This window comes from Budorcas taxicolor, chromosome 18 (assembly GCF_023091745.1).
Source record: "Budorcas taxicolor isolate Tak-1 chromosome 18, Takin1.1, whole genome shotgun sequence".
NCBI classification, from domain to species: Eukaryota; Metazoa; Chordata; class Mammalia; order Artiodactyla; family Bovidae; genus Budorcas; species Budorcas taxicolor.
Genome location: NC_068927.1, coordinates 36,373,522 through 36,388,617, shown reverse-complemented (window position 1 = coordinate 36,388,617; position 15,096 = coordinate 36,373,522). Strand labels below are relative to the sequence as shown.

The following is a 15,096-nucleotide window of genomic DNA, read 5'->3' as shown; positions in this document are numbered from 1 at the left end:
CAGGGATGCGATGGCGGAGTCGCTGCCGCTGGAGGTGAGAGGAGGCCGCCCTCAGGCCTAGCTCGGGACAGGCCCCGCCCTCGGGGTCCCAGGCTGTGGGGAGGGGCTGTCAGACAGCTCTCCCGGCCCCGCCCGTCTGGCGGAAGCGACCCGGCCGGGAGATCCCTGGACCTGCACGCTATGGGTACAGGCCCCGCCTTTGGGCCACTCTGTCCCCTTACCTTGGGGGACCATCCTCTTCTTCCCCATCGGCCCCAGGAGATAGCTGCTGTCACCTCAGCGAGGACAGGGCCTCTGCCTACCCCTGACCTCTTGAGATGGCCGTCCCTCCCTCTCAGTTCTGAAAGATGTCCGCTGCATCCCATCAGCCCCGAAGGGTAACCGATCTTACCCGCATTGGTCCCTTGGAATGGTCGCTCCATTCCCTTCCCTTCGAGAGACGGCTGTCCCTTCCCCTGGCGGTGGAAGACAGACTGCCCCTTCCCATCAACTTTGGGCATGGTCTCTGAGTTCCCTCACCGAGGACAAGGCCTGCTCCCCACTTCCTCAGCCCCTAGTGATGGCCATCCCTGCCTCCTTCACCTTCATCCTTCACGGGATGTTTGCTCCCTCTACTTAAATTGGAGCAAGATCACTCTGCCGCTGTTGTCCCTAGACAGATAAGTTTTGTCCCAGTGGCCTCTTGGGATGACTTCTCCGTCCTGTTTGCCCAGAGAGTTGGCAGCCCCCTCCCACTGCCCAAGAGAGACAGGGCACCGTTTCCGCATCGGCCGTTGGAATGATGCTCCCCCCCATGAGCCCCCTGCGATGGCATCCTTTCCCCCTTCTGCCCCAGAGGATATCTGTCCCATCTCCGTGGATCGCAACGGTGACCAGGCATATCTCTAGTAGCCCCTTAGGATGGAGTTCCTGGGACGGCCACTCCACTCTTAACCACTGCCTCTTCTGTTCCCTCTAGAAAGGTCTTCCCCCTTCTCAGCTCAAAGAATCATGCTGCCTCCCCTCAGTGAGGACAGGTTTGTTGCCCTCCTTTCGCTCTGTGGGTTGGCTGCTGAACCCCAGAAGACAGGATGACCACTATCTTACCTCAGCTCAGACAAGTTTTCCTGCCTCCTCTTGGGGATCGGAGCGTGGTCAGTCCCAGTCCCCATCAAAGTTCTCTTCCCCAGGCCTAGCCTCCCTGGCCCAGAGGCTGTTCTCACCAGTCATTCTCCTCTCAGTAATGATCTGTTTTATCTTCCCACCCCTTCCTTGAGCAAACCTTTGGTGAAAAGAGAGGTAAAAGACAGTCCATCCTTATTTAATTCAATCCAGTAAGTACTGACTGAGTACCTTCTCTGTACTAGCAATCAGGGAAGGGAAGAAGAGACCAAGTGGGCTGGTGAGGGTCAAACTTAAGGGCATTCCAGGAAAAAGGTCCACATAGGCAAAAGAAAATAAGAAAATCAACATGCTGTGTTTGTAGGACACTGAGAAGACTGGCTTGTGGAAGCTCTGGGATCAGGGGTCCAGTCAGGCCTAGAGGCCTGGCAGTGCTGACCAGGAGAAGAAATTTTGTCTTGAGGGTATTAGAGAACCCTAAAGGTTTCATCAGGAGTGTACTGAGACTGAAAGCTGTTTCTTAGGAAAATTAACCTTGTTGCAGTCTGTGGAATGATTAGCAGGGATGAACCTGGAGGCAAGGAGATCAGGTGGGAGACTGTGGAAGGAACCCTGGTCTGGGGTGATGAAGATCTGGGCTACTAAGGTGGTAAGGTTTCGAAGGTAGAATTATTAATAACAGCAATCCAGGAACCATTTATGGACCATCTACTAGGTGTGAAGCATATTATATCTATTAAATATATATATATATAATTTAATCCCTGTCATAAGACTGTGAGGGCAGCTGGTAAAGAACCCTCCTGCAATGCAGGAGACCTCAATTCGATTCCTACGTTGGGAAGTTCCCCTGGAGAAGGGAAAGGCTACCCACTCCAGTATTCTTGGGCTTCCCTAGTGGCTCAGACGGTAAATAATTTGCCTGCAATACGGGAGACCTGGGCTCGATCCCTGGGCTGGGAAGATGGCCTGGAGGAGGGCATGGCAGCCCACTCCAGTATTCTTGCCTGGAGAATCCCTATGGACAGAGGAGCCTGGCAGGGTACAGTCCATGGGGTTGCAGAGTCGGACATGACTGAAGGACTTAAGTACAGCACATAAGACTGTGATCTAGATTTTTTTAATATCCCCATTTTACAGGTGTGGGTTGAGGTTCAGAGACATCACATACCTTGCCTGAGGCCACACAGCTAGGAACTAGTGGAGCTGGGATTTGCATGAGTCTAAGTAAAGCCTATGCTTTACACCTGTATCTGGAGCAAGGGACAGAAGAGCATGAAGAGTATAAAGTTTTATCAGGATCTTCAGACGAGATGCTCTGTTGCCACTGAAGCTCGGGGGCTTGGAAAGTTGGGAGGAGGGACTGCTTTGGACTGAGGTGAAGGTGATGGTAAAACATTTGGATGAAGAATCCTGTGGACGGTTGGCAATACTAGACTAGCACAAGAATGATAAACAATATGGAATACCGAATTGTTGGTTTTTCTTATAGAGGTAATTGTTAAAGCAATGCAAGTGAATTTATTATCCTAGAAAGTGAACAAATTGAAAGACTCAGGTCTGAGCCCTGGGAGCCACAGAAGAATCTAGAAACAGGGCAATTGGAATTGGAGCCCTAGAAAACACAGTGTCACAGAAGTCAAGGAGGGACGATTCCAGAAGAAAAGAATAGTTAATATCAGATTATTCTTGGTCTCATAGGCAGTTCCCTTCCCCAGTCCCTAAGAAGGCCTCCACCCCCAGCCTCATAGAGCATAGATGGAGTGAGGGCCTTAGCCTGCCAGGATGGGTCTTGCTGAGAATTGTAACAGCTGGCTGAGAAGCCAAGTTGGCAGTGAAGAAGATGGAAGAGTGCAGTCCCAGTGTGACTTCCTGAAATCAGCACTTGCCTTGCTGTGTTCTAGATCCTATGCAAGACACTTTACCATGATATTTAACTGTCACAGTAGCCCACTTAAATCTCACTACAACTGTCTTTTTATAGATTAGAAGAATAAGGCTCAGAGAGGTCAGCTGAGAGAATAAGGATCTAAACTAGGTTCATCTAGTCCCAGTGCCCAGGCCCTTTTTATCAAATTGAGCAGGAAGTTTTTATTTTTATCAGAACAAACCTGCATCCAGATGGTGCTCAGGAAAGGTTTGTTCCCAGTAAAGATACCTGGAGACTGGAGAGGAGAAGTGAAGACTCTCTGAAGCTTAGGATCCAAGATGAGCTAGAAGCCAGTGCTCTAGTCCCCTCTGACCTACTGTGCTACCAGAAAGAGAAGATTTCAGAGGGCCCCACCAGCACTAACAGCCCCGATGCCCTGTCTTTTTCCCTCAGATGGTCACATATATTCTGAGCTTCCTGCCTCTGTCAGATCAGAAAGAGGCCTCCCTCGTGAGCCGGGCTTGGTACTGTGCAGCCCAGATTGCCCTTCGGGAGGTAAGGTGCCTACCCTCACCTAGCCCATTCTCAGTGATCTCACTTCAGCTTGCTTGTGGCCCTGCTCATACATCATCCATCCATTCCTTCCTGCATATTTATTCATACATACTTGGCTCTGGGTCCAGTACTGGGACTCTACAGATGAACCAAACATAGTCCCCTTCCCTGAGAAACCCATAGTCCAGTGAAGGAAAAAGACAAATACGTGAGTGATCATGATGTTGTGTGCTCAGGGCATTGGCATGAAGGGGGCCATGGGAACAAGAAGGACACGGAAGGAGACTGGCAGCATCAGGGAAGGCTTCCTGAAGGAACAGGATGAGGAGCATGAAGGTTGGTCTTCAGGACTCATAACCGCACAGGTGAAGGCAAGGTGTGACATAGTTCTGGAAATGACCACCCAGGTTCGCTATGACTGGAACTTAGGTGTGTGGGAGAGAAGTGGTGGGAGATGAGGCCAGAAAGGGGTCAGACAGCGAGACAGATGTGGCAGGTGGTATTGCTAGGGCTTTCTCCTGGTTACCATCGTGGGTAACCAGGTAACCCATGGAACTTTAGGAACGTTAAAGGAACATTAGGCAGGGGAGTGACATGCAGTGATTTATGTCTTAGACCTCCACAGGGCAGAGTGGACTGAGGGGTGAGTCATAGGGAGACAACCCACCAGGAGGTGAGTGCAGGCATTTGTGCTAGTTTGAAAGGCAATAATGAGAGCCTTTGTTTCAGTTTTGACTGTCACTGAAGTTGAACAATTTTCTCATTAGTGGACCATTTATATTTCCCTCTTTTGTGTATTTCTGTTCCTTGTCTAATTATTGGGGTCTTAGCATTTTTCTTATCGATTTGTATGAACTTTTTATACATTAAAGAAGTTAATCTTTTATATACTTACTGAAATATATTCCTCATATATTTGCCTTTTTAGATTTGATTTGTAGATATGTGTTATTTATGAGATATACAGGGGTTAAATTTCTGGGTTGTTGACTCTGAACATTCTTTTCTTTCTTATTTCTGCCATTGCTTTAGCGATACTTTGCCTCTTCAGAGATCTGATAAGTATACACTCATATTTTGCTTTTTTTTTTAAATTTGGATTTACTTCTTAGATCAGTTTTAGGTTCACAGCAAAATTGTTTTATGGCTTGAATTTATATATATATATATTTGGTGTAATTTATTTTGACTTATGCTGTAAGGTAAGGAGCTAAACTGATTAGTTTTCAAGTAGCCCAGGTACCATTTATGTATAATGGATTGGAAGCCTCCTCTGTCACATTTTAAATGAGTGTTTAAGTAGGGTCTGTTGTTGAGTTCTCTCTCCAGTGTCATTGAGCCTAGTTTCTAAAGAAATTTGATTTGAACTTGTTGAAAATTTGAAGTATAAAACATCTAAATGGTGAGATCCAGTTGGTAGTTGGACTTCTGAGAGAGGAATTCAAGAGAAAGGTCCAGGTAATAAATATAGGTGAAGGTGTCATTTAAGAGCAGGCGGAGGTTTAAGCCTTGGATCTCAGTCACTTTCCCTGGGGAGAACAAGAGAAGCCTGAAGAGCAGGCCACAGAGCCTGCCCAGGAAGGATACCAGTCCAGAGGCAAGCAGAGCAGGAGGGGCCTGTAGAGAGGCCTCCGTCATCTGGATGGTGATGACCTAGCACCTAGCACTATGCTAGGTCCCAGGGCTGGGGCAGACACCACACTCAAGAGTTGATAGAGAGAGACAGCACTGCACTCAAAATCTTAAGAAAGGTGCATAGACGCATAGCGAAGATGCAGAGAAGATTCACAGAAGACTTCATGGAGAAGGGGATGCTTGTGTTAAATCTTGAGAGGATACATATTTTTGTTAAGGAATAGGTGAGGGGCAGACTGCTCCCCAGATCCAGAAAAAAACAGCTGAACTCAGCTATGGAAGTATGAGATAGTGATCTGAAATTAGCATTCCAGAGCCAGAGTGGGGAGCAGGCATGGGAAAGCTGGGGCCAAAGAAGTAGGCAGGGGGCTGACATAAAAGGGCCTGAATGCCAGCCGAGAAGCTCAGCTTCCATCCTGTGCAGTGGTGAACCATCAAAGGGCCTGAAAAGCGTGGTCAGTTGCCTTTTGTCAGGATCACTCTGTTGACAATACCAAGGGTAGACTGGAGCCAGAGAGACTGAAGGCCAGGAGGAAGTAGAAGATGGGCTGGAAAGGACCTTGGGCATTATGGATATGAGGGAGCAGTCTAGGATGATCCCCAGATTTCTGACTTAGGTGATTTGGTAGAAGGCGCTGAGAGTTTGGGAGAAGCGGGGATAAGGCAGTGAATTCAGATTTGGCCATATTGCATCCTTGTATCTGGAGAGAGGTCCATCACGTCATGGCTCCCAGTATCTGGTGCTCAGGAAGAAGGTGTGGGAAACAAAGTAGGTGGAATGGGATGAAGTCTGCTGGGGTGCACGTGGAGGGAAACTGCGTGTGTGTGTGCGGTGGAATGGAACAATTCGTGGAGAACCCATTGGTCCATGGGTTGGGTCTTTCTGCTCTTTGATGACCCCAAACGGGGAGCAGGCTAGAAGGTAGGAGAGACAAGAGCGCAGAGTCTCAGAACCCCCAGTAGGAGAGAACACCGGGGAGATAGGCCATCCTGAGTAGGCACCATGGCGCAGCAGAGAGGAAGGACACTTGTGGGAGGTCTGCAGAGGAGCCCCCAGGTGTTGGAGACCTTGCTGGAGAGGGGCTGTTTCTGGGAATGAAGGATTCTGTGGGGACAGTGGTGGAGGGATCAATGGGCAAAGCTATGGTCAAGAGGTGGCTGCAGTGGGTATGGGCACCCATGTGCTTCCAAGAAGCATGATGGTAAAGGGGAGAGGTGAGGGGGGTTGCAGGATCAAGGGAGGCCTTTGTTAAGACTCTGGGGTGTTTGTGGACTCTGAGGAAGGAGTGGAAAGGCAGAGATTTGGGGGTTCACAGAGGAGAGGGTGGGGACAGGCTCAGTAGGCTGGGAGAAGAGGGTCTCCTTGAACCCAAGAACAGAATAGGGAAGGAGGTTCTGATGAGTCCTGCCAAGGATGGGCTGGTGGATGTGAACAGGGCAGGAGGGCCTTCCCACCTAAGGGCTTTGGTTTCTATTTGAAACGTCTCTGAGAAGGCTGGAGTGAGGGGAGGGAGCTGCAGTATCATCAGGGGCTTGTAAAGAAGTCTAGGGGAGTGAGAAGAGGGGGGCTGTGAGGAGAGGGGCGCCAGTGCAGACAGGAAGGGAGGCTGTGGCTTCCTCGGACAGCACATACCCAGAGGTGGCCATGGTTTCATCATCCCTGGCTGGCAGAGGGCACAGAAAGCAGGGGCACCCGCATGATGGGCAGGGCCGTGGGGGCCCTGATGAGAGGCCATCAGTCAGGGAGGCTTCTTGGAGTCTAGCAAAGAAGCAGGGTGCAGAAGAAGCCAAGTGGGCAGTCAGGGCCTGGGCATGAAGATGAGATGGAACAGGAGTGAGGGGAGGAAGAGGAGGAGGAGGCTGGGGTCAGAGTTTGGGATCCAGAGTCTACCATTTTAGTACTGGAGTTTCTCCAGTGAACCCTGAGCTCCAGATAGAGCACTGACAAAGACCCGTTCGGTGACTCTGCAAAGCTCAGCCCCCTACTCCACGGCCAGGACTGGGAGCCCTGGGAAGCCAGGCCACAGATACCTGGGCATCTAGGGCCGACACCACCATGTCCCAGAGAACAATCTCTGGAGCCCTATTGGCAGGAACCATCTCCCAGGGTGCAGCGGGTTGAGGAGGTAGTGCCCCAGCTAGTAGATGCTGTGGAAGATTCTGGCTCACCAAGGCCAAGCTGTAAGACTCCAGGCCAGGCTAGACTTGGTAACTTCTTAATCTCCCTCACCTGCCCCCATTTAATTCCACTTTTTCTCAAATCAGACAGACAAAGGCAGCACGTGACATACACCTGGGCTCTGTCCATACCTGGGGTGGGGGTGCTGCCACCGGGCTGGTCACTGTGAAGATCTCAGGACGGCTCCTGCCCCCTGCTGCCTTCTCCTGCCTGGGGTGTCTATAAAAGCCTCTAGATATGAGCCCCAAAGTCTGATTCCTCTCTGGAGACCAAAGCCCCTGGGCGCCAGGACATATGCTTCCTCAAGGTCCTTCTGGAAACAGGCGTACTAACTTTGGATTCTTGTGCTGGTAGAACAGGAGAGTCATGTATGTCTCAGATGGCTTTCCAAGTCTGCACACAGGCCTGCTGTCTCAGCTCAGGACTTCAGTAGTTACAAGAGTCCTGGCTTCTCACAGTCAAGGGACACGTGTTGCTTTTAGCAGGTTCAGGGCATTTTCCAAATGAGTCCACATTTACCTTTAAGATGCCAGCATTAAGAAGGGAGGAGACCAGGGGGCTAGTGTGCTGAGGCGGCTGAAGCTGGAGCAGGTACCCCTGTTGTACTCCCTTGGGGCTTTAGAAGCATCTTCCCAGGGCCTGGGGAGGGGCACTTTCCTACACTAGGGCAAAGACCAGAACCCAGAAGGCTGCCGCTCGGCCCCCACAGAGGGTAAATATCCCCAACAGACTGCTCTTAGACTTCTGTATGAGTCCCAGGTAGACCACCTGGGTGATGGCATAGAGGCTGTTTTCTCCCCACCAATAAAAACTGTGGGGAGCAGGGAGGTGGCCTCAAAACTCACCTGGCCCCATAGTTGGAAGTACTTTAGGCCAGGCCCTGCCCCTTCAGTAGGTAGCTCTTGGGGTCATCTGCCAGCCCTGCACTTGGACCCTGAGCTGTTTGTTTACCTTGTGTATAAGAAAGCAATGGGAGAGGGAAGAACACTGCTGGCAGCCAAGGCTCAGGAAGATAGGGAAAGAAGGAAGACTGAAGGCGGCTGGAGCTGGGGGCTGCGGGGTGCCATGTGACTGGTGGGGGCAGGTGCTGCCTGGCAACCAGCACTGCTCTACACTCCCCCAACCAGAGTTCATTCTACTCATTATGAGACTGGCTCATCTAGCACTGCAGGACTTTGAAATGGCTGGAGGCATGCTTTACCGTTCCTTTCTAAAACCTTTTCTCCCTGACTTTTTCAGTACCCTCCCCAACCTCACACACTGGCATCTTCGCCAGCTCTCCTTAAATCTGAGAGAGGGACCCAGGTCTCTGGCGTCCCCACTCCCCACTGTCTCCTGGTGTCCACAGGGGGGATCTATGGGCAGAGCTCCTCTCACCGGTATTGACCATGGGGTCTGAACTGGGAACCTGGTTTGACTCCCAGGCTCCCATTAAATTGGTGGGAGCTGGTCTCCCTCTTACCACAGGCTCATTCCCGGAACGACAGCCCTCAGGGGCTGCTTCTCTCTGGGGCAGAAGCCAGGTGGGGTCTCCACACCTGGGAATGAGTTCCACCTGTCTTCCTGGAAGAATTCTGTTGATAAGCATCTTGCAGGGAGCGCATATCACGCATCATTTTGACCTTTCTGGTTCCCTTTTGATGATTTTCTGTGGAGGACAAGGAGGGAACGTCAGCTTGTTCTTCCTGTTATTCACTGCACAGGTTTGGGGGGGCAGCTTGCTTGTGAAAACAAGGATCTATGAGTATCCCTTGCCTGCAGCCTGGGTGTTGGTGGGGGTAGAGAAATGGGGCTAGGGTTTCAGAAGCCAAGCCCTCTTCTCCCTCCCCCACAGACCAGCTCCTGTACTTTCTGTACATTCCTGTACTTTCTGTCCTTTGGCTCCCTCTGGCACAAAATCAGGGAAGGTTCTCTGAAAACAACTACTGGCGGTTCCTCACACTCCTAAACAAGCCAACCTTTCACCACAACTAGCCCTGAGGTTGCTTGCCTCCCGGTCCCACCAGACTCCAGCTCTGTGCTCCCCAAGCTCCCCGGTTCCTCTCTAGTAGGGCCAATTTCCTCCCTGCCTCTGAAATTCATTCTCTGAGCTCCTGTCCACAGAAATAGTATACTTCTCCCTCCTCACCTGAAGGAATAAGGCAGACCCTCCAGAGATAAGACCAGGGATCACAAGTGCATCTCGAATCTCCGGCCTAAAGGGCCTTCACGTGTGCGCATACACACGCATCCACGCATGTGCACACCACACTCGCATGGGTAGGCACATTTTTCACTTAGACACAAAAGCCAGGTTTGCAAACATTGTGGCCTCCCTGCCTGCCCCAGATCTCTGGCATCTGGGCCACAGGGCATTGTGGTGAGCGACACCTGCCATTGCTTCTTCCCGCCTTCAGCTGTTTTGAGGGCTATTTATATGCTCTTGAGAAAGTGGGGGAGGCTGATTGCTTAGCTAACACTAAGCTGAGGCCCTGAATTTGGAGTCCGTGGGTTCCAAGGCCACCTACTGAAAGTCCCCAAAGTTGGGTCCAGAATGCTTTGTCCTCCTGCTCCCAGGGGCCTTTGCTGGCTCTCCTCCAGGGTCCCCCTCCCCAGCCCTCCTGTACCCAGCATGCCAAGTCCCCACTCTGGCCCAGCCTCTCCATAGGCACTCAGCCCTGGCCATCACTAACTTTCTGTCCTCCCCTTGTAGTCCTCCCCCTTGAGCCCCAGTATGACCTGTCCCCCCTGCTCCCACGTCCCACCAGCACCCCCTCAGGCACATGGCAGCACAGTGGGTTCCTGCTGTAGAAGGGCCCTTCCCTGATCTTCCCTCAAACTCTGGCCAGTGAATTGCACCAGACTCAATGGCTGGCACACTGTGAGGCCAGAGAGCTAACCCCAGGCCCACTGCTGCCCCATAGGCCAGCGTGCAGTACAACATCCCCGTGTCGTCTGCCTCCCTTCCGGCCATCAAGAGTCTGGGTCTCAGGGGTGTCACCTGCATCAGCCTGACCAACCTGGATGGCTCGCCGGCTTCACTCCAGGTGCTGCGGTCTGTTACCCACCACCTGGGCCCGCACCTGCAGAGCTTGTGCCTTGGTGGGGGCAGCCCCACAGAGGCCTCCTTCGTGGCCCTGATCCTGGGCTGCCCGGCCCTGCGTATCCTAGACCTCAGTGGCTGCAACAGCCTCTTCACATCAGGCATGCTGCTGGCTCAGCCCGAGACAGCGCAGCAGGTCCAGCAGGCGCTGAGCGGCCTCCGTGAGCTCAGCCTGGCTAGCCTTCGGGGCCTGGCTGACCTCAGCTTCAACCGGCTCAGCAGTTGTGCCCCCCGCCTGGAGCGACTCTCCTTGGCCTATTGCCATCTCACCTTCCAGCTAGGCCCAGCCTGGGGCTCCATTGGCCCCCAGGACTCCTCCCCCTCCCAACTCTCCTTCCGCAACCTGCTGCGATTCCTGAAGGAGCGGGCCAGCAGGCTGCACGCCCTGGACCTGAGCGGCACTGGCTTGCCGCCCGAGGCCCTGCGGGCACTGGGCCAGGTGGCTGGGCTGCAGCTGCAGGAACTGAGCCTGCATAGCTGCCGGGACCTCTCCACAGAGGCTGTGGCTGCCCTTTGCCACCAGCAACCAGGCCTTACCTCCCTGGACCTCAGCGGCTGCTCAGAACTGGCTGATGGAGCAGTCCTGGCTGTGAGCCGGGGCCTGCGGCACCTGCGGCGCCTGAGCCTGAGGAAGCTGCAGCGGCTGACAGATGCGGGATGCTCAGCCCTAGGGGGCCTGCAGGAGCTGCAGAGCCTCGACATGGCCGAGTGCTGCCTGGTGAGAGGGCAGGAACTGGCCCAGTCCCTGGGCTCAGTGTGCGGAGCTCCACCCTCACTGGCCTCCCTCAGCCTGGCCTACTGCTCCTCACTCAAGGTGAGCGTTCCACCCTTTCCTTCCATCCTCACCAGGGCCAGGGACTGGGGGAACTGGGAGCCTGGCACCAGGGAGATGCCCCGTGTTTGTGTCCAAGTGAACTGGAAGAGGAAAGGTGCCTAGGCAGACGGTGCTGCTGCCCACACTGCTCCCTGCAGCCCCCGTGGTGGGTCCCTGCAGAGGGAGGTTCCAGAGGACAGAGGGGCCCACCCACGAGGTGACCCACACCTCACAAGTCCGGTGCTTGGTGATCACTGCAGTCTGGGGAGGGGACTGAGGGCGGGTGTTCTGGGGGCAGCGATGACAGAACCAAGCCCTGGGGGAAGGGGCACCGAGGTTACACAGCAGTAGTTGCTCAGGAGGGGCCCTGGGGAGGCCATGTGACAAAGGAGGAAGAGGGTCATTTCTTGGTTGATGCCGGTTCCTTCAGTAGGGCTCAGCCCTGTCCCTCTGGGTGGTGTCCCTGTCTTAACAGTGTCGCCCTCTCCCTCTTTAGCAGATTTTTCCTTCAATCTATGGCTGTGCCCAGAGCCTTTCCCACCTGAAAAGTGTCTCAACATTTTCCCCCAAGTGCCTCTCTTCTCTTGCTTTACTCCATCCTCACTGTGTCGATTGTGTGTCTCTTAGCCACTCTTTCTGGAGGCCCATGTTCCCATGTCTGCATCTCTACTAAGCAGCTTCCTCTGTCCTGCCCTTAGTTCTCGCCCCCACCATCCCCCAACTGCTCCTGGCAGGTGGCAGCTCTGCTGTATGTCCCCCCAGTCCTAGAGGGAGCTTATCTGATGGACTGGTGCTGGGAGCACAGAGAAGGTGAACGCCTTAGAGATTTTCACCTGCATTCTTCCCACACCAGCCAGTCTAGGTATTTGTCCTTCTCCCTGGGTCCCCCTTCTCAGCCCGCCACTCCACTGTGACACACAGCACAGGAACACTGATGCATCCTTCCGCGGGCCCTGTGCCAGTTTCCTGTTGCCTGTGGGGCTGTAACTTTGGGCAGAACCTTTCTAGGGACCCCTCCCTGCCTGAGCAGCAAAGGCTTCCTCCCACAGCCCCACCAAGAGCTGGAGCACTGGGCCTCCAGCCCCAAGGACCCCTCTTCCTGGCCACAGGGCCCCTGTGGCCCTGCCACAGGCCCCATGGGAGCTGGACCTCATAGCCTGCCACGCCTGGTGACACAGGCAGCGGGCACCTCCCATCACCTGCTCCCTTTTCCGCTTCCCTCCTAGGACGCCTCAGTGCTCTCCCTGATCCCAGCGCTGGGCCCACGCCTCAGGGTGCTAGACTTGTCCTCCTGTGTGGCCCTCACCAACCAGACTCTGCAGGCCATCTGCACCTACCTCACCCACCTCTCAGTCCTGCGCCTGGCCTGGTGCAAGGAGCTGGGTGACTGGGGGCTCCTGGGGCTGGGGCAGCCCATCAAGGCACCTTCGCAGGAGCCTCAGGTGCGAGACCCTCCAAGTCATGGCGGGCGGGGGGTCCCTGGGCTCAGCTGCCCTCCTTCGTCCCTCTCCGGCAACAGTTGAGGGCCAAACTCAGGAGGAACCTGAGCAGCAAAAGCTTGCTCCCACAGCCCCACGAAGAGCTGGAGTACCGGGCCTCCAGCCCCAAGGACCCCTCTCCCCAGCCACAGGGCCCCTCCCTGCTCATGCTGCAGGCCCTGCGGGAGCTGGACCTCACAGCCTGCAGCAAGCTGACTGATGCCAGTTTAACCAAGGTGTGAGTCTGGGGGCGTGGATAGACTGAGGACCCCTGGGCTGGAGCTTTTTGCTTGGAACAAGCCCTTTTCTCGTGGGCTTCTGCTGGATGTGGCAGTTCCTCTGGCTGGGGGTGAGGGGAGCCGGAAGGGCTCCAGGGCCTCATTACCCTCCCTGTCCCTACTACATCCTCACAGGTGCTCCGCTTCCCCCAGCTGAGGCAGCTGTCACTGAGCCTGCTGCCAGCACTCACAGACAAGGCCTTGGTGGCTGTGGCCAAGGGCTGCCCCAGCCTGGAGCGCTTGGCGCTGAGTCACTGCAGCCTCCTCAGCGACCAGGGCTGGGCACAGGCAGCCAGCTCTTGGCCAAGGCTGCAGCACCTCAACCTGTCTAGCTGCAATCAGCTCACGGAGCAGTTGAGTGTGTCGGGGGCTGCCCGCAGTGGGGGCTGGCTGGGCCTGGGCTGGGTCAGGCGCTCACCTGGCAGCTTCCCTGCAGAACTCTGGATTCCATCGGGCAGGCGTGCAGGCAGCTGCGGATGGTAGATGTGGCCATGTGTCCCGGCATCAGCATAGCCTCCGTCAGGCGTTTCCAAGCCCGACTGCCTGAGGTGATCTGCATCCAGTCCCGCTTCGTGGGAGGGGCAGACCTGACCTTAACACTCTGAGGCCAGATCAGTGACCAGTGGCTCAGCCTCTGTCACCTCCAGCATCCCCGGCCCGGGCCTCTTGACCTGGAGTTTGACTCAGCGCCTCCTGCCCCTCTCTGTTATATGCCCCAGAGGGCCTTCCCCAAGCTAGAAACCCCTCCACTGGGTCTGAGTAGGATGATACCGGGACAGCCCACCAGGCTTCTTGCCTGCCTGCCCCACAGCCCACAGGAAGCTTCTCCAGCTACATGGCACTGCCACAGGCCCCCGAAGATGCCAGATCCTGCTCACCTGTCCAGGCATGGGTCCAGAGGCCGGGCCTTTTGGGGCTGGGTCTGGTGCTGGAAAGAGTGGACCCCGGTACCTTTTGTTCCACCCACTTCTCACACTAAGGCCTGTGCCCGGCCTTGTTCCCTGCAGCTCTCCCAGCCCCTCCACCAGCACTGAGTTTTAGCAGCTAAGCCACAGTCTTTGTTGTATACTCAAGATTAAAAATTCCAGATCTTTCTTCCTTGTCTGAAGTTCTCAGACCAAAGGGCCCCTCCCCACCTCAGTGAAATGGCCCAGGCCAGCCCAGGGACAATGTGTAGGAAATGCCAGAGGGACAGACAGCTTCTTTCTCACATCTGGCCCAACAAGTGCCCTGAGCAGATTTCTTCCCCACATGGTGAGAGATGCCAGAGCCTTCTCCCCAGCATGAGCCCTGGCACATGTCCCACAGCAAAGCCATGTCCATGTGAAGATCCCAGGAGCATAGAGATTAAGGATGGCTGAGTCAATGGGGTTGTTTTTCAGCATACACACATGAGACACAAGAGAGAGAGCATCTCTGGGTAGGAAAGGTCATTAGAGGTCCAACCTTCTAAAACAGAGAAAGAAGATCCTGGGACTGGGAGCCCAGGGGAGCAGTGAGCTTAGCCTGGGAAGTCAAGGAAAGTGAAAGAAGTCAAGTCAGTGAAAGAAGAGGGAGGAAATGTGACAAATAGGCAGAAGGGACCGGGGAGGTGCACGTGGGCAGGCCAGAGTTGGCACTGGGTGGGGTTAGGGGGTTCCCAGCCCCCAAAGTGAGCAGGGAGGATGCCAGCTTGGACCAAGCATCAAGAGCTCTGTAAGCTACGGGCACGCTGTTGAAAGGGGTAAACCACAGCATGCCTGCATTCCAGCTCAGTTCTGTTCAGTCATGGCACCGTGACCGTTATCCATGGACAACAGGGAGACACGGGAGAATACAGGAGGGGGTGATGTGTGTGTGTAATCAGGTCAGTTTCCTGTTTGAGAAAGCAGTTGGAGTAGGTGGTATTGAGAAGACTGGAGGGGTAAGACAGGAAGCAGGAAGTCAGGAGGTTCTTGCCAAGATGATGGTGGCCTGAACAAGGGACTGGAGACATTGAGAAAGAACTGAAGGTATCAGGAGACGTAAGTGCATCTGGGTGCTCCATTTTCACCTTGAACTCAACAGGGACTATTCTCAGTGGGTTGCGAAGTCTGAATACAGGAGTGGGCACACGGGGCCATAG

The 15,096-nt window shown here is 54.3% G+C and overlaps 1 protein-coding gene across 1 annotated transcript; it reads left to right on the top strand.

Moving 5' to 3' along the window:
* The first annotated feature begins 13 nt into the window (after positions 1-13).
* On the top strand, positions 14-14,058 carry LOC128063658 (leucine-rich repeat-containing protein 29-like). The gene is made up of 7 exons (XM_052656463.1): positions 14-34; positions 3,425-3,526; positions 10,920-11,236; positions 12,463-12,678; positions 12,807-12,950; positions 13,128-13,345; positions 13,429-14,058. Exons 3-7 carry the CDS (start codon positions 11,123-11,125, stop codon positions 13,595-13,597), a joined length of 861 nt encoding a protein of 286 aa, XP_052512423.1. The 5' UTR covers positions 14-34; positions 3,425-3,526; positions 10,920-11,122; the 3' UTR covers positions 13,598-14,058.
* The last annotated feature ends 1,038 nt before the right edge of the window (positions 14,059-15,096 follow it).